This window comes from Enoplosus armatus, chromosome 14 (genome assembly GCF_043641665.1).
Source record: "Enoplosus armatus isolate fEnoArm2 chromosome 14, fEnoArm2.hap1, whole genome shotgun sequence".
In the NCBI taxonomy this organism is placed as follows: domain Eukaryota; kingdom Metazoa; phylum Chordata; class Actinopteri; order Centrarchiformes; family Enoplosidae; genus Enoplosus; species Enoplosus armatus.
Genome location: NC_092193.1, coordinates 22,899,006 through 22,920,590, shown reverse-complemented (window position 1 = coordinate 22,920,590; position 21,585 = coordinate 22,899,006). Strand labels below are relative to the sequence as shown.

Sequence of the window (21,585 nt, the reverse complement as noted above, 5' to 3'; positions counted from 1 at the left end):
GCATCTATATACTTTATATAAACTGCATTTCCATTTTCGTTACTTATTAAAAGTGTGTGACGATTGTTCTCTGGTGCTCGTCAGTCATGTGCCGAGAGGAATTTAACACACTAGATGCAGGACATGTGCGGTTTTGAGGTTGTTTGTTCATCAACCAGCAGGTGGCGCTTATGTTCACTACTTTGCATTTACTGGCCCTCCACCACCTTGTATTCGTTTCCTTCATGGGTCGTCAGCTCTTACAGCACACGAGAACATTTTTAATGAAACGTAAAATATAACACAACATACACGTAAATATGAAATAGAGAAATAATTGAAATGGCTTTTCAACAAACATTGGTACAAATTCTTGAGGGCAATTTTTGTTTCAGTAACACAGTCACCTGTAGATGAGAATATTGTGGGATGCTGCAGAGTGAAGCCTACAAATAAGTTTGTAATAAACTCACTGGCAACTGTCTCACATTGTGTATACATTTAATTTTGTCCCGACCTGGGTCTTAAGGTCGGGACAATGGGGGATACAGTTATTTATGTCAGAGGAGGCCCAAACAGATTTCACGAAGAAAGTTTGAGTGCTTTGGAAAGGTGGTCAAAGACTTCATCGCCTCCACACTACCGCTTCAACAGAACCACGGACGGCGCCGTAGATCACCTCATACACACAGCCCTGGCCCACCTGGACATCGAGAGGGGGAATTATGTTGAAAAAGCTGTTAGTGGAGGGGGGGGGCTGAGAGGCTGTCATGGCAACAACTGTATCGAAAGGCACGAGAAGAGAGGATGGAGGGCTTTCGTCAGTGGTCTACGTTCCTTAGGGGATACAAAGGCCTAAGTAAGCTGTTTGCGGGCGACATCTCAGCATTTAATGCAATTACCCCCCCCCCCCGGACTCGTCACGAAGGGCAGTCACACCTCCATCCTTCCACACCATCAACACAGGAGCCCCCTGAGGATGCGTCCTGAGCCCTCTGATTGTGTGGTCGGACTCACCTGGAGAACTGGTGCCAGAGGAACAGCCTCTCTGTGAAAGTCAGCAAGACTAAGGAGCTGATAGTTGATTTTGGGAAGAAGCAGGAGCTGAAACTAGCAACCCCTCAGGACCAACGAGGCCCGGGTGGAGAGGGTGGTCAGCTTCAGACACCTCGGCGTCTGCATCACAGGGGACTTATCGTGGTCCTCTCACGAGCAAAGCCCGTCAGCATCTCTACCACCTCAGACGCCTAAGGGTCTTCAGGCTGCCCCTTAAGGTGCTAAAGAGTTTCTACACCTGCACCGTAGTGAAAGTCCTGACAGGCGGCATCGCTGCCTGGTTTGGGAGCAGCGTCCCTCAGCCCCGCAAGACATTTACACCAGGAGGTGCAGGACGAGGGCTGAGAGGATCATAAAAGACCTCCATCGCCTCGACAACGGACTCTTCTCTGCCGCTGCCTCAAGGCCATAACCGAGAGGATGAGGAGGAGTTTCTTCCCTCAGGCCAACCGCGGTCCTGAACCAATGACTTTATCTGTACTTACACAATTTATTAACCGATTCACTGACAAAGACCACGCCATTAGTGAGGTATAAAAGGTCATTTATTCGGATAGATCCTGGCAATATAGGATGAGGGTCGAGTACGGTAGGATGATTAGGGGTCGGGGGGGTGGGGGGGGGGGGGGAGGGGGATGAAGGGGGTTGAGGAGAATCATGATGTGGCTGGAGGAGCCAGGGACCCGGGGCTCTCGATGAGCTGCTGCTTCATCGGATTGATGAGCGTGAAAAAGGATGTGGTCTTATTCCTGAACCTTAGTTGCAATAACTTCATTAATCATAATCCATCCAACCCGCCACACACACTACCTGATGATGTAACCCCCCCCCCCCCCCCCCCCCCCCCTCCGCCCCGCCCCCCATCTACCTGAAACTGTTTTGTTTTGTTTTGCTGCTGACACAGTACTAATAGCTGTGATGGCTGCTAATAATAACAGTAATAGTTTATAGATAATAATCCCACACAGTCTACCTGTTTCCCGGACCAATCAGAATGCTTCTTCGGGTCATGGGCGGGCCCCTGTGCTGTCCGGGTAGGACAGAGCGCGAGCGAGCGAGAGAGGGGAGAGTTGGTGGGAGGGAGGGAGGGGACGTGGTCGGGACAGACAAACCCAAACAACAACAACAACAACAAAAAAGAAAGAAGGAAGGAAAGAAAGAAAAAGAAGCCCCAACCGCGTTGACGGGGTCGGAACGGCTCGAGTTTCAGCCAATCGGAGGCAGTAGGAGGCTCCGGCACCGGGTCCCGAACCATGCCGGTGAGACGGGGCCATGTGGCGCCCCAGAACACTTTCCTGGACACCATCATCCGCAAGTTCGAGGGGCAGAGTGAGTACAAGGATCCGGCGTGACAGCGAGAGAGATGATGCAAAAAAGTCTCAGTGAAAAAATGACGTAAAGCCTCCTTTTTTGGGGGGGTTATGTTTAGAAACAAAGTATAACTGGATTGTTAGATTTTCAGGTGTAGCTCTTATTATGTTTTCTTTTTTTAATGTTTCCATGGCAACCCGATTATAGTTACTGGTTAATTAGGCTACAAGAGGCGTTTATTAACTGCATTGGCTGCTCCATAGGATCTGCATCAGCCGTTCATTTATCTCATTCAATCTGGAAAACAACAACAACAGCAACAACAACAAAACTCATCAGCTGAGTGTATTTCACTCATGCGGAACATTTCCATGTAAAATGATGAGATTCATATGTGGTTTTCCTCAAAACTCAAATGTAAATGTGGTTTCCTACCTCACCAACATAAATGTGTTACCGGAACCCCCCCCCCCCCTTCACGAAGTTTCAAATTGAAGAAGAAATATAGTAAAAAAAAAAAAATGTTTTAAAGTACCGTTCCTGACTCTAAGGAAAATTAGAAGCAACAATAAATGGAAGACATTTTTTAATAAACCCTGCAAAGAATACTGACTTCCTGAACAACTGCAACAGAACCGCGCGGGGACAGTTGAGGACGACAGTTGATAATGATGAGTTACAGGCGGGGAGATACTGTATCAGTGAATCATTAGGTTGGTTCACGAGTCTCCGTGAATCGGAATAACGACACGTCACAATAATTAGTTCCTCTGTTTGTACACCCCCAAGGAAAGTGAGGGAGTCCCACTTCCTGATTACCTGACCATCGCTTCATGGAAGTTTTGATTGGACTTTGATAGCTGAATGGTTGTAAAGTCCAATCAAAACTTCCTTAAGGAGAATCGCGCCACCTGCATCCAGGTAGAGCGATGACGAGGGAGACGCCCGTGAGACCCCCTAGTGGCAGGAAAGAGAACGGCACGTTGGATTTTCACGATTTTACCGCGTGCTTACCGTTGCAGCCCTGCAGGCCGAATGCGTCCGTTGTTGCCGCGGTTACGACGCAGCCTGCCCTCTTCCCGTTTTCAACAAAATTCCGTGACTAACGCGCAACGTTCCGAACGCAAACCGAGCGTTAGGGCGTGGCGCGTTCTCCTCAAATAAGACGGGGCGTGTTTTTGGTCAGCAACCGAACAACTGAGGCAACTCACGGGGACAGCTGCGTGGTTCTCTTGGTGTTTTTTTAACAGCCGTTGGTAACGACAACAACAACTGACGCATTCGGCTGAAAGTCACCAGTTGACGCGGTCGCTCGTTTAAACTGAAACATGCGAATGAGTCCTAAAACCCGGAAATGAGTTCGCAATTTTAAACACTTCCGGTCCACTCGTCTTGAAGTCAGTGTTTTTGTGTTTTTTATTTAATGTTTTTTTTATTTTTTTTTATGTAAGCCCCATAAATTGAAGAGGTCATCAGTTAAATGAAAGGTAGGACTAATGGTGCAGTTTGGCTAAATGTCCAATAGAAGGTGCCAGACACCTGTAGAAAGAGTCTGTAGCCGGCATTGGGAAACGAGAGAACGTAGAGTGCTGCGTGTACGCAAGCTAGCTTAAACAGTGGTGGGTAAAAGGCGATTATACCCGTTGGAAGTGCATAGTTAAAGCTATCCAGGGGGTAGTTACCTTGTTCGGCGATACTGGTTTGTTTATGAGAAGATTAAGAAGGACCATTATTCGACGTGTTTTCGAGTGCGTTTTTCTCTTTCGGCGCTAGCTTGAAATGATGTTAGCTCATGCTTCATTTCGTGGCTGCTAATGGAGGGGGGAAAAAAACTATCGGAGAAACTTGTGTGTGAGTTTGAGAGATTGAGATTTGTGAAACATTGTTGCCAGCAGAAACTACTGCTGCCTCGGGAAATTCATTTTCCAATCAAAGGCAAATTGAGTGTGTAAAAATAGAAGGTAAGTGCAAGATCTTGCTGTTATATGCATACTGTAAAAATGGACGTAAAGTTACACCGTAAAGGTTTGTTCTACGGCAAAAAAATGCGTCAGCAGATACCCCCCCACTCGCGAATTTTGAAGCTTTTACGTGTCTTAAAAAAGGCGGTTGCTAACAAGCGGCTAAATGAGACTACAGAGGTTGTCGCGGACATTAAACATGCCGAACATGGAAAGTCATCTACTCACTAGTCCGCCTTTACAGCCTCGACGTGTTTATACTCTATATCTATCTGTCTATATATCTATATCTATCTATGGTCTCTTAAAAGTGAAGCTCAGCGGTGGTGATGTTGAAGTAACGCGACCGTTTTGTAGTTCCTTTATAGCCTAACGTTAGCTTTTTACTTCTGGCGATTCCGTTTACGCTTCAAAAATCATGAAAGGTGGTGTTCATCAGTGAAGATTATCTCGCTGAACAAAAAAGTATCATAAACTTTTTGTTTTGCCACAGAGCTTATTTTCTGCAGTTATCCAAAATCCCATTCGCTTTTTGTTCCCTGCAGCACTCTATTGTAAGCTATTTCTTTAAAATCCTGACGCTGAATCTCCTTTTGGAAATGCACAGCGGGTAACCCCGAAGCCGCCATCCAGGTCACCCAAAGACCTCATCCCTCCACTTCCCGACATTTGGAACAAGTGCAGAATGTGCAGACCTGTCCGTTGCTGCAATGGCTGACGACCAGTAGCCGAATGTGCTACTAACTGTAATATGGTCCAGGTCACCAAAATGGTCAAGAGCCATCCTCTGGTGTGAACCTTCCTTTGAACAACTTTCGAGGCGACCTGGCCGGCTTCAATGGTCACCCAGATACATCACAAGCACCGCCATCCGCGAGTAAAACGTGACATTCCTAGGATTCATGACAAATACTGTTAATATTACTTATTCTGCAATCTATTTCTTTATGTTAAAGCCACTATTTGTAGGTATGGAAAAGTTCCATACTTTGGTGGTATCTAGTGTTAGTACCAAGAATTCACAAATTCACAAAATATCTTGATGATGAGAGCATCGACCATTGACATATTTAGTATCCACATCGGCATCATCGGACTTTAGGCCTACTTTACGGTGGCAGTGCGTGAAAAAGCGGCGTTTTACCTCATGCCGATACGCTAGCTTCCTCTTGGCAAAGAGTTCGCCGAGGCACTCGGGCCGCCACCGTGTGTGCTGCAGGTGCCGCCGTCAGTTGCAGTCGTTGATCCTGACCCACCAGGTTTTGCTCTTTTCGAAGGATTCAGAAAGAAATCCGAAATTCGCTTTCTGTGCCTCCATTTTCTCTCGTGCTGTTGCCACGGTTGCGCACCTGAACGAGCACCTGACACTTGAGACCTAAACGTCACCCAGGACCCAGGATCTGTTATTAGCCGCTTACTGAAATCAAAATATCATTAGAATATAAACATAACCGATGACATTTTTATATATATATATATATTTTTTTCCATTTATATTGAACTTGCAGGTCCCCTACCGTCCGCCAGGGGGTGCTGCAGCCCCCTCCGCACCCCTACTTCCCATGGCCTTGCTCCGACCTTGGAAAATTATTGTGAAAACAAGATCGCTTCATAGACCTCAGAAATGATCTGATCTGAGTACATTGTTCAGACACTGACGGACTATATGAGTGTGTGTGTGTGTGTGTTTTTGTGGGGGGGGGGTATTTGTCTTCCTGATCCTCTCCCCTCCTTCCCGCTCCTCCACAGATCGAAAGTTTATCATCGCCAACGCCCAGGTGGAGAACTGCGCGATCATCTTCTGCAATGACGCCTTCTGTGGGATGTGCGGCTACACCCGGGCTGAGGTCATGCAGAAGTCCTGCACCTGCAGCTTCCTGTACGGACCTCACACCAAGAGACCGGCGGTGGCCCAGATGGCTAAAGCTCTGCTGGGGGCCGAGGAGCGCAACGTGGAGATCGCCCTCTACACCAAAGACGGTACGATCCGGTCGAGATTTTTCGTAGATTCAGTCGTTATTTGCATCAGCTTTGGTAAGGTTTGACTCTCCAACTTCATTTAGGAGGTCTGGTGGTGTAACTCGTGAACCGATCATTAATCGTTAACTGACGAGATACAAATACATACATTGTGTGTGTGTGTGTGTGTGTATAACCCGAAGTTGTTACTCTCACATAAATCATACATTATAACAGAAACGTGCGACGACTAATAAAAAAAGCGCCGCCTACAGTCTTTCCCCTGTGTGCGCTTATCTCCGCCCGACGTCGGCCTGTGTAACACGTTCGCCTTTCCCCCGGCGGCCCCTGATTGGTTGACGCACTGGAAAATAACTCGACACGTTGCCAAATTGGGCCTAACCCTATTTAGGTGGCTGTAGGATGGTCGGTTAAACCTAGCTCGGGTTTGTTGGCCAAATTTTGGGCTGATTTGTCGTGGTGCCCACATTTTTCTAATTTGCTTCATATTATTTTCTTCATATTATTTTCTGGCGACATTTTTGAACCAGCCAGCGCGCCCGTAAATGACGGTAGAGACTCTCAGCATTGCTTTTTAATACTACACGTACAATCTCCAGTTGTTTTAGATTATGCTGTATGGCCAATGTTCTGTTATTGCCTGCTTTATGTCAATGGCTCAGGGATTTTTTTTTTTATATATATACACATAACCTCCAGTTTAAATATGGGCCAACACAATGTTGACTTGTATTTATGCCACTCTTGAGTTCAAGTGGTTACATGGTACAAATATGTCCTGGAGCGGAAAACACATTGAACACAGAAAATGAGACAGCCTGGACAATTTCTGACTGAATCCGAATACATTATACATAGTGAAGCCAAAACGTCTTGCCCCCCACCCCCGTGGCTGGCTGCAGTATAGGTCATAAGCCCCGCCCCTCCATGTTAGCGGATGGGTAAGTACACATCAAATACATTTTTCCTTGACTTGGTGTGTTCACGATTGGTTTGGCTCCATTGTGCTGAGCGCCAGTCCAGGTACGACACTAACGCCAAAGAAGTTCAAATGGAAACCACAGCTCAATTCTAAGTAGTTGTGAGTAAGCTCTGCGACTGTGACCCACTTGAATGAAGTCCAGCTGTGCGATTGCGTTCGGCTGGACATGAATGGAGACGAGTAATGACTTTGAGGGATAAAGACTAAACCCAGTGAAAGCCGGCGATTTGGCCACACATTATTAGCTGCTGACAGTAAGTTAAGGAAGAGTGAACTGAGGAGAAAAGGTACGTCTTCCAGACAGAAGAGTTTCGGTGGCGTGGCGTCACAGGTCCCTCTGTGTCTCTGCTGCTGCAGAATATCGTGAAGTCCCTATTTAACATTTCATCCGTCATCTCAGCAGCTGCTGACATTCACCTTTTTTGCCAATATTTCACGGTGAGCTCGTCGCACGCGAACACTGGAGGGAAAATCCGAGAGATGAATGAAACCGGGTCTGCATCGGCAGTCGCGTCACCTGGCAGAGGGGAGGGAGCAATTAAAGAACAAGACAAACATACAGCCTTTTAAGGGTTTTTGTTACCGACAAAACCATCCTTTATTAAAGACGCAGTATGATAATATAGTGTATGTTTGCTCGCCTATCCTGTGCACCCAGAACAAAGAAATAAGAGATAAAAATAAACATCCTTAGCGAGCTGGCCAGCTTAAACAATAAAGTCATTATACAAAGGAATGTTAAGGAGCACCACAGTGGATTAGAGCGTTAAAAGGCATATTTGATGCCTTAAGAATGATCCATTTTCACCCTTGAATAATTGGACTATGGAGAAAATACATAACACTTAAAGGTCCCATATTGTGTTCATTTCCAGCTCTATATTTTTTATTCTGGAACTCCACTAGAGTAGCTTAGCATGATTCATAGTTCAACAAAAAAAAAGTCCTTACTTATCTTCTACTGGCCCTTTATGCATGCGCAGCTGAGGGCGGTGACTGCATAGTTGTGACATCACAACCTTACAGGAAGTCCCGGCGGCTCGGGAAGCTGAGTCCGTCTCAACTTGGGTGTCCGCTGAATGACAGAATAAAACACACTTTTAAAACGATTACAATTCATTCTGCGGAGAAAATATTCAGTCATACATTCTGTGCTGCATGTTAACTGCTACAAGTTTTCGGGCTTCGCTTGTAGGGCGATGATCGTCAGCTGCGGGGGGGGGGGGGGTTTGAAGGGGAAATTCCGCCTCGCTTATTTTCACAGCTTTGTCCATCATTGTACTCACCGAGTCGATCGCGGGGACCTGGATTAAAAATATAGATAAAAAAAAAAAGAAGAGGAATAAAGCCTGCGCTGTGTGACTGGGAGGCAAGGTTGGGAGTGATTCTATGCTACAGGTCAATCAATGCCAAGTCATCTGTGCACTTAATGAGGGTGCGTGGGATTGCATGTGTCTACAGGGAATACATGGACGGAAGATAGGTCCGTATCAGGTCCGTATCTTCTATGTCAAGTTCCTGTTTACTCACTTCCTGCTGCTGTGGTTTCACAGTAAAAGCCTTGCATTGGCAAACAAAGGTTTTTATTGTGAAGCAACTACAGGAGAGACTTCGCAAGTCTCATATATCTACCGCTAACAACCCTGACGACTGAAAACTACTACACACTATAGCGCAGCCGATACTGGATTTTGGAGGCCAACATTGATAACAATGTGCCCCCCCCCCCCAAGTCTCTCACTACTTTCTCATTTTCACTCGTTGCTGTTTTTGGTGAGACAATACATTTTTTTATCACAGTTTACTGAGATAAATATATCTATAGCCCCATCTGAACTACTGTAACCATGGCAACTGTATGCATCTCAGAATGCTTAGAAATGCCCAGATGAGACAAAAGATTTCAACTAAAAATGTCTTTTGTCTGAAAACAAAGTGTTGACTAATCCTAATGAACATTACATCAAAAACACAAAAAAAAAATTGAAATGCCCAAATGAACACTGGCTCCGTCCAAGTTACTGAGTGGAGGGTTAAAGGTTTGTCCAGACTGAATTTAAAGCGAATGAAGGCAGATTCCAGAATTGCGGGGTCAGCAATGACCACATTACAGTCATCGTCGCTGAGAAAGAATTCCTTTTCAGCACCCTCTTTAAGTGGAGTCAGTGGAGCGCATCTGGAGGTTTTTTTGTCACCGCACATTTTGCTGCCATTTGGCCAAATGTGAAGCTCTTCCCGCAGGCTGTTGGCATTCCAGCACAGAAGAGCCTGAAATACTGTATCGTCTGATGGGCATGATGGGGGGGGGGGGGGGGTCACACACGTACAGACAAAAACCCTCTTCATTATAATAGTTCAGTAATGTGTCTCCTTGGTTTACATGACCATTTTGACTTTCACCTCCCTCCACACACACACACACACACACACACACACACACTCACACACACTCACACACTCATAAGACTGTGTGAAGACAGTAACAGGCTTTGTTAATGGAGTGGTAACAGGCTTCATTTTACAGTTATGACAATACAAACTCACACCCAAATTACATACCACACAGAGTGAATGCATGGTGATTACAGGGCGGTTGAAGGGGACCTTCACAACCCACCCCCACCCCCATTGGAAGGATGAGAGGATCTGTTCCTCCTCACAAACTACGCAAGCTATCCTAGGACTGGTTAATATGGGGATATGGTAATTAATAACATTAATAACATAACTGTTTATCCCCCCAATATCTATATATAATCAGTCAAATATGGTTTTCAGGCGGTTCTTATCACGCTGATGTCTGTTCAAGTGTTCGTTTTTCTGATACGTTTGGTTTTAATTAGTTATTTGATGCTGTAGAAACAGGGTGAAACCTCATGATTGACAGCAGAGATTGCCTGTGGTGTGCTCGCGATTGGGTCGGGGCGGGACCTCGATGTCCAGCGCAAGACGGCAGCGTATCTCGCCTCGGCCATCTTTACGTAGTCATGGCGCTTTTGGTGCCCGTTCGGCCATTTCAAGCTCTCGGCGTACTTCAAAACCAGACACGTTTTTTGCGCGTTTAGGCCCGAAAAATATCTTGGAATATAAATGTACGCTTTCATATGTTGAAATGTAATATTTTTCAATTCTTCAAACTTCTTAGACTACACGTTTTAGGGGAAATAACGCTCTATCAACCATGAGATAGACTGCGTCTGCGGACTGAAGAGTGTAGCTGCGATTTAATGTTAGAACATGCAAATGCAAAACAAGACAATTCACTGGAGGAGGAGGAGAAGGGAGGTCGCGGTGGAACGACAGGAAGGAAGAGCGAGGTGCGAGGCAGAGCGAGAAGCAGAATGAGTGTGTGTGTGTGTGTGTGTGTGTGTGTGTGTGTGTGTGTGTGTGTGTGCGCGCGAGGGCTAGATAATCTTTTGGCTCTTTCCATTAATCTCTAATCCATTTCTTTTGTCTGATATGGTACTTATGCTCTAATGAAAACTATGATCCCGTTTCTCTCATTGTCCCTAAAGACTGGCAGCGACCTTCACTATGACCCCCCCCCCCCCTTCACTATGACACACACACATTCTCACCATGGTTGATGTGCAACTTCAGGAACATTTATTCCAACATTAACTGAATTCATGTGATTGAAGTAGAAATGCTTTCAGCTGGACAACACTGCAGTGTATGAAAATGACTGGTTGAATGGATTTTAAATGATGTCTAAATGTCGATGCACCTGCAAATAATAATCTAAACCACCTCGGGGCTAGGCTGTCACCAGATGCTCCGACAAAAAAGCTCCACATTTACATTTTCGTGTGTGTTCTGAAAAATAAAACCGATTCAGTTTAAAAAAAAAAAAATATTCAAACACATAACTGAGCACAATTTAACTTGTTGCCATTGGCTACAGCAGTGGTTTCCAACCTTTTTCTTAAGGGACCCCTAGTTTACCATTATATATTATATATACGCTGACAAAAAAACAACCCTTAAATTTAGTCGTCTACTTCACAGAAATTAATTCTATTTCATATATATATATATATATAAATTCTTACACCCTTAAAATCAAGAGGGCTTCACGACCCCCCCGTGGAGCTTTGGCGACCCATGATGGGGGTCGGGACCCGCAGATTGAGAACCACTGAGCTACAGCATGTGGGAGTGTACATGTAAAAAGGTCAGTACAGCTCATGATTTAGTCTCAATATCAATTCATAGTTTGAGGATTATCACGTTGGAAATGCCTGGCTATTAAGTGTGTGTGTGTGTGTGTGTGTGTGTGTGTGTGTGTGTGTGTGTGTGTGTGCGCGCGCACTCTATAGCAGATGGTCTTCCAGGCATGTCGTTGTGATATCATTATTAAGGTAGAATAAGTTAGCATGTAGCTACGTTAATCCACCCTGGCTGTCCTAACAAGCCCCAACACACACACACACACACACACACACACACACACACACACACACTGCACTGCATTCTGTTTTATCCATCCATTAAATCCTGTTTCAATAGGAGACAGAGGACAGTCTGTGTGCGTAACCTTTTCTGTTTTGAGCGAAAGAATTGGTGACACAAAGTCACACCGTCATGTAGTCAGCAGTCACATGAATAACACACCAAATCAAATACAGTGCAGTGCTTTGTTACACTAAACATCCAGAGATAAAAAAAAAAAAAAAAAAAAATGTATATAAAGTGTACTTATCAGGACTCGTACAATAGTTGCACGAAAATACTGGATTCTGATTGGCCAGAGGGTGTTCGTTATTTTTCACGTCACCTCGCGGCCCTTATATGATGTCGTCATCAGTCTGGATGAGTTATCACGTCAGCATCAAAAGCTTTGACTACATTGTTGAAATAGTCAAGGAGCCATTCCATTTAAAGTGTACATACACATGCAGTGGGTAGCCCATTCGGATCCGTTTGGTTATGAAAAATGTTTTGAAGCTAATAACCGCTGACATTAAGGAGGATGAGATATGACTTCTCAGAGGTCGCAGATTATTCCTTAAATAATAAATACTGATAATGCGCCGTCACCAGATAACCAGAATGTATGAGTTACAAGCAGTGATGTCAGGGTGTACTGAGCACGCCCTGACGTGCACGTCTACATCACTGCAGCAAGGGGAGAATGTAGACTGCTGGAATGTCATCTGGTAATTTGTTCCAGCGTGAGAGCAAGGGTCCTCACTCTTTGGAATTCCAACAGTGTAGTTTGTATTACTGTTCCTGCAGGCTACTGAATGGATGTTCGAATTTGGATTTCATACTCCCTGCCATCTTGACAGGTACTGCAGCCAAACTTAAAGGGGAGCTATTATGCTTTTCCTTCTTTTCTGTCACATATATAATGTTACAATGTCGGATATTCATATTAAATGTTGCCAAAGTTGCCAAATAATGAGGTAAAGGTATGTCAAAGTAATCCCTGTGAGCCAAAAGCTCAGGCTGCAGACTGCTCTGAACGCTCCGATTCAGTTTTTTTCAACCGCCGGGTCTATCTGATGTCAGATAGGCACGGATGTCCTTATATGGTATCTCTGCTCCAGGCACAGACCAGATGTTTATGTTTATGTCAACGTTGCTCAGTAACGTTAGGTTTACAGTTTGCCTTTGGAAATTCTTCCGAAGACTTCCGGAACTTGGCCTGGCCAATCAGAAGAAAGTGGGCTTTTAGGGAGGGGGGGGGGCTTAAAGAGACAGGAGCTCAAAGGGCCAGTAGACGATAAATTAGGACTTTTTTCGAACTGTGAATCATGCAGAGCTGCTCTAGTGGAGTCACAAAATGAAAATATAGAGCTGGAAATGAATCATAGTAGGTCCCCTTTAAGGCAAAAGTTGGGAGATGGTTGGACGAGTGGAGCTGAGAAGAATCAAGGAAAGCTGCAACAACCATGGCTATGATAGCATGAGACCGCCTTTTCTGCCCCAGATCTAGCAGTAAAGTGAACTGAAACAACAACGAAAAGAAATCACGTGGCTGGTATCAAGCCATGCAAGTACTTTCAGTCGAAATCACGAAGTTTTAAGACATCCGTCTTCGAGACTTCAAATCTGCCTCTTGAAAGTCCGTGTGAAGAGAGAAGATCTACAGTTTACTAAATTACCCCACAGAGCCCGAGTGGATTTGTATTTACTCAGGATTCTATTTAGTAACATACTTATCAGGTGAATTAGTACTCTGATTGGACCTACTGATGGTCATTAGGGACAGATTTCAAGACGTCAGCTTTTGAAACGGTGTGAGTGTATACACTCGGATGATATAATGAGGAGCGCAGTCGTGGTTTTCTGTGTGATGTCACCACCTAGAGGAAATATTCAGAATTACACACATTTACTGACTTTTTTTTTTGTCTGTCCCAAACAGAAGCTGGTCACACGGCTGCTCCCCTCTAGTGTTCTCTCCTGTGTCTCTTGTCGCTGCAGGAGTGTGTTTCCCCTGCGTAATAGACGTGGTTCCAGTGAAGAATGAGGACGGCCGGGTCATCATGTTCATTCTCAACTTTGAGCTTCCCACTGACCCCAGGCCGACCAACAGCTCTCCAGCCAGAGAGCTCAACAGCGCGATGCGTATCCCCTGGCTGACCCTGGGTATGTTTTACACTGTTGTGAATACGAATGATGACATACAACACATTGAACTTGAAACACTCACACAAACTTGATGTTCTTACTACATTTTGAGGGATTTTATTTATATATATTTTTTTTTTGTTACTTTTATTACAAGATAGTCTCATGATTGTTACATGATATGTAAAGAAAGTAACCCTTGGGTTACAGATGTAGTGAGTGCACATTAAAGGCCCCATATGATGCTCATTTCCAGCTCTGTGTTTTTATTCTGGGACTCCACTAGAGCAGCTCTGCATGATTCACAGTTGAAAAAAAGTCCTTATGTATCTCCTCCTGGCCCTTCATGCAGATTATTTTGTGCTGTAGTGGTGTATATTAGTAAAACCTTTGGGGTCTTTCTTACAAAACTACTCCGTTATAACAAGCAAATAAAGCGGAATTGTATTCCATCCTTTCTTTGTCAGTAACTGAACCATCACTGTCTTGCCCCTGTGTTGCATCCAGCTCGGAGGCAGCGCCTGCGCCTTCTCCTCCGCTCCTTCAGCCCCAGTACGGGTGTCCTGTCACAGGACACAGAGCTGGGGGCTCCTCGCGCCAACCTCCCTCCCCTCGGACACGAGTCCATGGCCCTGGACAAACTGCTGTCCCTCCCCGAGAGGCAGCAGCTGGAGGAGGAAGGAGCCGGACTGCTCCTGTGGGACAAAGAAGGGGAGGAGGAGGAGGAAGAGGAGGAAGAGGAGGAGGAGGAGGAGGAACGAATGAGAGGAGGGGGAAGAGGAGGAGAGAGGGTCGGCTTGGCGGCATCCAGGCGAAGGAGCGAGGGAGACAAAAAGAGGAGAGAAGGAGGTGACCTCTTTGGGCTGCTGGTGGATACAAGCGCAGGAGGAGGAGGAGGAGGAGGAGGAGGAGGAGCAGGGAGAAGAGGGAGGGAGCTCCACACAGGTCTGCCCCCAGCTCCAGCCTCAGCACCCCCAACACTGGCCCTGCCCCCTGCCTCCTCACACGCTCCACCAAGGTTATTAAATATATTTATTTTCAATGTTTTAATAAAGTTGTCATTGTGATTGTATTTACCATGTACTTTCACAAACATTAAGCTACAGTAAGCAATATTATTGAATTATAATTTTGTTTGAAATAACTCATTTTGACCATTGTATGTCACTAACAATAAAAAAAAACTGGACCAGGTCTGAATCAAACAACCAATCAGGGGTTCTGATCCAATCCAGAAGGTGCAGCCTTCTGTAGAACGCCCTTGTTTGTATAGAGTCAAAATTAGTTATTTCAACTGAAATTATAGTTCAATACTATTGCCTACTGTACCTTTAAATAGTAGTTTATAACAGTATAATAAAGTATATTTGTGAATGATTATAACTTCTCCTATGAAGACATCTTTTGTGTTACCACAAATGTCCTGTTTACGCAGCAGCCTCCACTCATGGCTGCCCACTGAAGGCAAAACATCTGGACGTTAGCTGATAAATGCTCCACTATGCTCACCAGCTAGCTCGCTAACCGTTCAGCGGGTTTATCAGAGCTTCTTCGGTGAAAACTGCGGTGGCCCTGAGAGCTCAACGCACTGCAAATTAAGAACAACATCTTCACCGCGGAGCCCTGCTGTTGTTGAGAGGGGGGTTGCTGCTGTGGTTGGGTGGGTAAGGGTAGTCCAACAGTAGCCGGTCACTGCTTTGTGGGCCGGACCTCCTTTCTTTCTTTCTTTGGGTGTCAAGAAGCCCCGTGGTCCGACGCCCCAACTCACAAATGTCCATTCTGTCTAGGAGAGAGGAGAGAGGAAGAGGCAGAGATCAAGACGACTGTCCTCTCCACGTGAGCCGCCCTCCCAGCCGGTCGGACGGCGGCTGCGGGAGCTTAAAGCATTCCTCCTCGGTAGACGACATCAAGAGAGGGCAGAGTTACTGGGAAAAGAGGCTGCAGCTGAGACACAGCTGCACTGGTGAGAACAGGTCCAGTTCCAGAAGGTCCAGAAGAATATCTAGCATACCCCAAAATGGGCCTGTAGTATTTGCACATTGTCACTTTACTTCTGCTGCTCGACTTCAGGGACTAAGGATCGTTGTGGGTTATGGTCAATACTGGCCCACAGAATATAGGGTAAGACAACTACATAATTATTCATTTTGAGTGACGTATTCCTTATTCCTTTGTCCGTCCACACATGAAACTATTCGGTCCCCTTGCAAGTAGTCTACGGAATCCGGTAGTTTCTTTTGTAAATTATCTTGGAACAGGCCAGAGTGTGCCACCATTATAAGATGAAGATTATTTGTCAAGGGGCAGTTTGCAAATATTACTGGTCCTATACAGGCCTAATGCATGAAATAACATATTGAGCAATGGCACTGAGCATCTACAGGTCTAATATTTAGCTTACCAACATCTACCATTTGAAACACAAATATATCAAGTATATCACATATGTTATGAACGTCATTTACAAGGTCCTGTTATTAAACAGTGCCCGCCGTCTTCTTTCCAAAAGACACCTTATTTTGTTGCATTATTGAGGTAAACCAACAAGGCAGGTAGGCTGCAGGCTTAGGTCTGATTGGCTTACCCAGATATTCTAACTCTAACCCTAACCAACCCAACCAACGAAGGCTATGAGTACTAGCCAATCAGAGGCGGCAGACTAGAGCGGGTCATTCCCTCGCCATCCTAGGGGGGGGGAGAAAAATTGAATGATATGCATCAGAGAGGATTTAGAAGTGGGTATACGCACCATTGCCACTGCCTCAATGAGACTATAACTTCCCAACTCAAATGACTTCCTCAAAAGAAGTACTGCTGAAATGTTTTACTTCCAAAGAAGAGAAAGAAATGTTCTACTTCTGGTCAAATGCGGCCCCTTTAAAATATCCCCATTGATATGATCACTTTGCTTCTGTAAGGTGCTTGTTCTCTTGACCTGCACTTTCTATTGGCGTAATGCGAAGTAAGAAAAACCTTCATGATTTTCAACCATTGAAAAATAAAATAAATGATGAAAACAAAACAGGTAGGTACTGGTCAACAATTACCAGTTAACTTTTACCAGTGAAACTAACCAAGACAGAGGATGATTTAACGAAGTTTAAGGAGTCATGTTGTTTTTCATTTGTCTTTTTGAAATTTTGATAACTGCTTCTGATAATCAGTAGGTAGTAGTAGTTTTTTTTTTTGGAAATCCCATTGTATTTGGCTTTGGCATACTGTAATTATGAATGTAACAGAAGCTCTCCCCTCCTCTCTAGCTGGTATGGTATCCATTCGAAAGAGCAGTGGGCCAGTTGGGACATCAGACGCTGATTTGCGTTGCCGGACCAACAGCCAGGTAACACATGCAGACACACACAATTACCTTTTTATTTTACATGTAAGGGAACTAAAAACAGAGTACTTTCCTATGCTCAATTAGTATATGATATTACATTTTCTACAGACAATTTTAATTGTTACACAGTTTGGTATCACGTCAAAGACCTAAACTGTTGTCTAAGATGTGGGGTTGCTTGACAGGTACAGTAAAACATTAATGTGGCTTATCAGGGACCAAGCAGTATAGGCAGGGACACAAGGATAACTTTGTAAAGTTAAGGCTTTATTTGGCCAAAAAAAAAAAATCAGACATTTAATCACTAGAAAAACAAAGTTGCAATTGTTTAAAACACTTAAGCAAAGAAACCTGACCTAACAAATGACACAATAAGAGGGGTATATATACCCATAGGCTAGCCTAGCACAGGAAGTTGTCTTCTTCCACTTCCTGTTTTTAGCATAAAAGCAGCAGCAGCATGTGGAGAAACAAAGAGAAAACCAGGTAGACTACATTAACAAATTCCAAACCACTCTGATAAACCCATGGCCATTCACTGTCAACCAAAATGCGTGCACATAAAGTCATATAAAAAGAAACATGCTTAGCCAAAAATATTGTTTAGCCATTATTTGTGCCTTTTATATACTGAAGTGAAAAGTAAAGTAGGTAGGGCCGCCACATGGCTCATATAGAAAGAGTGGCCAGCTGATTGTGTGTTTTTCTTTGAGTCATCCCCTTCAGCCTATAAAATGTCATTAATGTGTGTCGAAATGTGTGGTTTGTGCACATGCAGCAGATGGCCCAGAGCCTACTGGACGCAAAGGCAGACGCCTTCGTGGCATTACCTCCTGGTGAAATCAGACCTCCCTGCAAACTGATCGACAGAACACACCATGTTACTGAGAAGGTCACCCAGGTTAGTAGAAATGACTTGCAGAGACCAGCCGTCCGTCCATTTTGTGGTTGTTACTCCAGGTCCGGGTCGCATTGGCAGCAGGCTAAAGTGGAAAGGACACTTTGCCAGATAACTGCAAGGGTCTGTGTGATGTAAATTTTATCATCTGCCCATGTCCGTGAAGGTCCACGCGGACCATCTGCAAGCAGATTACATTTTATGACCCCCCGGACTGTCAACGCAAACCATATGGGCTAACAATCGTGTGAACGCTCCCACCATGCAGACACCCAAGTGTAGTATAGACGGAAACATCTGCATCAGTCGTCCGTTGTCGCGTCCGTGCACGAGCACCAGCTCCTCCTCGAGGGTCCCAAGATGCTCCTAGGCCAAATGGCATAGGTAATCCCTCCAGCATGTTCTGGGTCTGCGGCGGGGTCTCCTCTTGAGTCGGCCATAATCCCAAAGGGAGGCATTCTAATCAGATGCCCGAACCACCTCAGCTGGCCGGTTTAGTTTAGTTTAGTTGCACATGTAACAAAATGCACAGACAGAAAGACAAAATAAATGAAAGGAGTAAAAAGTTCCACACCTTCAGTGTCCTTCACAGTGTGTTTGTAATGAACTGAGGGTTTATCTGTGTCTGCTGGGATTACTGCTGACTAAACAAATACAACCACAGCTTCAAGGAGACACCCAGTGTGTGTGTGTGTGTGTGTGTGTGTGTACTGAACATACTAACATCTGATGACACCACATGAGATTAAACATGAGATTACTGTTGGACTACCCTTACCCACCCAACCACCGTAGTAAATGGATAAGCTACATTTTCTGTCTTGGCCAGGACTCTTGTGTCCCAGCACAGGTAGTACTGGTAAAATGATCCATTTTTAGGTCTAGGGGATTCAATTACCACTAAGCCTTTTGGCTGAACCAACTGCTAACAAGCCACAAGCCACAAACTATGCTAGGTTAACAAATAGACGCCGACAGAAACTAAACCAAAACACTGATGAGGGACGAGGGTCATCATTCATTGTCCACCATGGTCTCGACAAAAAGGTTGTTCTTGCACGGCACTCTCAAGCATCCATATCTCTACTCTGTCTTTCTTGAGGGTTGACAACCAATCAAAAATGCAACCGGTCATTGCCATTGTCATTGCCACTTGCTGAAACTGCTTACACGGAAAACTTAAGTCTTATGTTCCATCAGTTAAAATGACCTGTATGTAGTACCGTGACATAGTTATTGCACCTCAACACCTCTTGGGTTGTAGGTCAGGATGGACCTCACTTTGAGTCGGAAGACTGCCTTTGGCATACTAGCAGAACTAAGCAGGGTGCCCCTCCATATGAGGATCCCAGTGATGGCTGCTTTCCTCATTTTCTCCTCCAGTACCACGTTCCCAGTGGATTTGAAGAGGGAGGTGTGTAAGATACATCAGAACGGAGAAAGTTAGCTGCAGACTAGGAGAGCATACCCCCTCCTCAGTATCCTGTCCGGCCAGGGAGAGGGTGAACTGCTGATTTGAATAGTGAGTAGAGTGTTTCTCCAGGAAAAAAATTGCTAACTGCTAGCTTGTCAAAGAAGCCATTGTTATTTGGAGGGGATGGTACCTTCAGGATCTCAAGCATCTTTCTGAGAGGATAACCAAACATTAAAGGAGCAGGAGTCGTCTAGACAAGGCTGTAAAATTAGGCCCGCTTGGTAGCGCAAACACAGCTGCCCAAATTGACTGCGCAGGAGGAGAACAGGTATGTGCTCAGTCGCATTATTACCTGTATTAAACTGTGTGGAAAATGTGAAATGGCGCTACATGGACAAGACAAATCTGCGGATTGCGATTGTGACCTTGTGATTTTCCGGCGCATATTTGAAACCATGTGTGAGGGCGACTCGAAGCTCCGGAGGCACTATTATGTTCAACCAGTTTTCAAAGGGACCTCTTGCACGAACGAGCTGTTGGACCGCATCTAGGAGGTGTACAGGGAGGAAAGTGGCTGAGACATCGTTTGTTTCTGTACAAGCAGATGAAACGACTGAGATACATACTGCCTAGTCTCACATAGCCAGTCCAATCTCCACACTTCGGAGGAAGGTCTGGCTGCACCCATTATCATTCTGGGATAGGGGGAAAACACGTTCTGGCTTGTTTGTATTTCTGTAAAACAATCACAATCGTCTTGTGTAGCGGCTGTAGCGGCTGTAGCGACGGTGCCTTTTGCAAAAACAGTAACAAGCAGATGGCGGAACGGGAGGAGAATTCCAACTCAAATAGTCGGCCAGTGGCAGGCTTATCCAACAGCCTACATCTGGCTAGTCAGACTACTGCCAAATGATACAGTGACAGAACATTTCGTGGAGTTTGTCAAGTTTGGGATAAAACCACCCCGGGCCATCAAAAGTGTACTGGAGCCACAAAAGTTAGGGGTTGATTGCACAAACATATGATGGTGATGAGCGGTAAGGTCCGCGGCATGCAGACCTTGATGGAAGGAAGCCTACCCAAAGCCCCGAAGCCTGCCCACTTTGTGCACCGCTATGCACACCAGCTAAATCTCACTTTGCAGCAGCTTTGCTCGGTCAGGGGTTAGCATGTTGAGGGTGTTTTTTGCAGACCTAACTGCTTTCGCCACCTTCTTCCCGGGGTCTCCAAAACAAGTTGAAGCCCTCGCAGACGCCACTCAAGGATGGATTCCAAGGCCACCGGCTGACTGATGGAACTTTAAAAGTGTTGTTTCACAAAGTGCATGATATCATCGCTGTCAGATGACCATGGTTGTGTAGGGCCTTTAACAGTGCCTTTTATGTTATCGACATAGTGGCTATTATATCACTTTATGATACCATAGCCAATGAAAAAAATACATATTCAAAAATGAATATTGAATGTCATTTTTATGCTATACACTAATGGTTTTACATATACTGTATATACTTACATCGTAAGTCTTAGGGTGAGATTGATTTCCTGATATAACCAGTGTTTTTTTGTTATATCACGCTTACATAAATAAATAAATCGGTCAAAACCACAAGCAGATGTTGTTTGAAAGAGTTCGACGATTGGAGTCAGAGTGTCACGCGGCATTTATGTTGCAGCTCTGAGGCTGATGTGGGGGGGGGGGGCAGCGTCTCCCTCACTGCCTCCCCAAAACACTCAGCTATTTCAGAGGGAGGGCACTGAGGTACATGGGAGATATTTCTGTTGTGGGGCAGATCAGATGCAGACTACATGATTAATGAGGGGGGCACCCACTGATAACTGTATAGTTAATTTGCACAGGGCCAGGAGCGTTTTGATGACGTTACTGATGTCCTCCTATTAAGGACACTTGAGTACAACAGTAGTACTCTCACAGTGGAGCTTGGGCAGTCTGGGTATTTGTAGCATTTATTTGATGGCCTTTGTCTTGTAGTTTACCTGTTACCCTTGCAATATGGTGAAATCAACTCCCCCCCTCCTTATTTGTTTTTTCCTCTTCCTAATCACACATCAAGAATGTCACCA

At 45.1% G+C, this 21,585-nt stretch overlaps 1 protein-coding gene across 1 annotated transcript in view; it reads left to right on the top strand.

The window, feature by feature from the left end:
* Window positions 1-2,288: 2,288 nt before the first annotated feature.
* Window positions 2,289-21,585, top strand: part of LOC139296478 (voltage-gated inwardly rectifying potassium channel KCNH2-like) — a 42,060-nt gene continuing 22,763 nt past the window's right edge. The window contains exons 1-7 of the mRNA XM_070918886.1: window positions 2,289-2,364; window positions 6,057-6,287; window positions 13,702-13,866; window positions 14,356-14,866; window positions 15,639-15,811; window positions 17,109-17,188; window positions 17,967-18,089. Coding sequence (XP_070774987.1) covers window positions 2,289-2,364; window positions 6,057-6,287; window positions 13,702-13,866; window positions 14,356-14,866; window positions 15,639-15,811; window positions 17,109-17,188; window positions 17,967-18,089 — 1,359 coding nt within the window. The remainder of the gene's footprint in view (window positions 2,365-6,056; window positions 6,288-13,701; window positions 13,867-14,355; window positions 14,867-15,638; window positions 15,812-17,108; window positions 17,189-17,966; window positions 18,090-21,585) is intronic.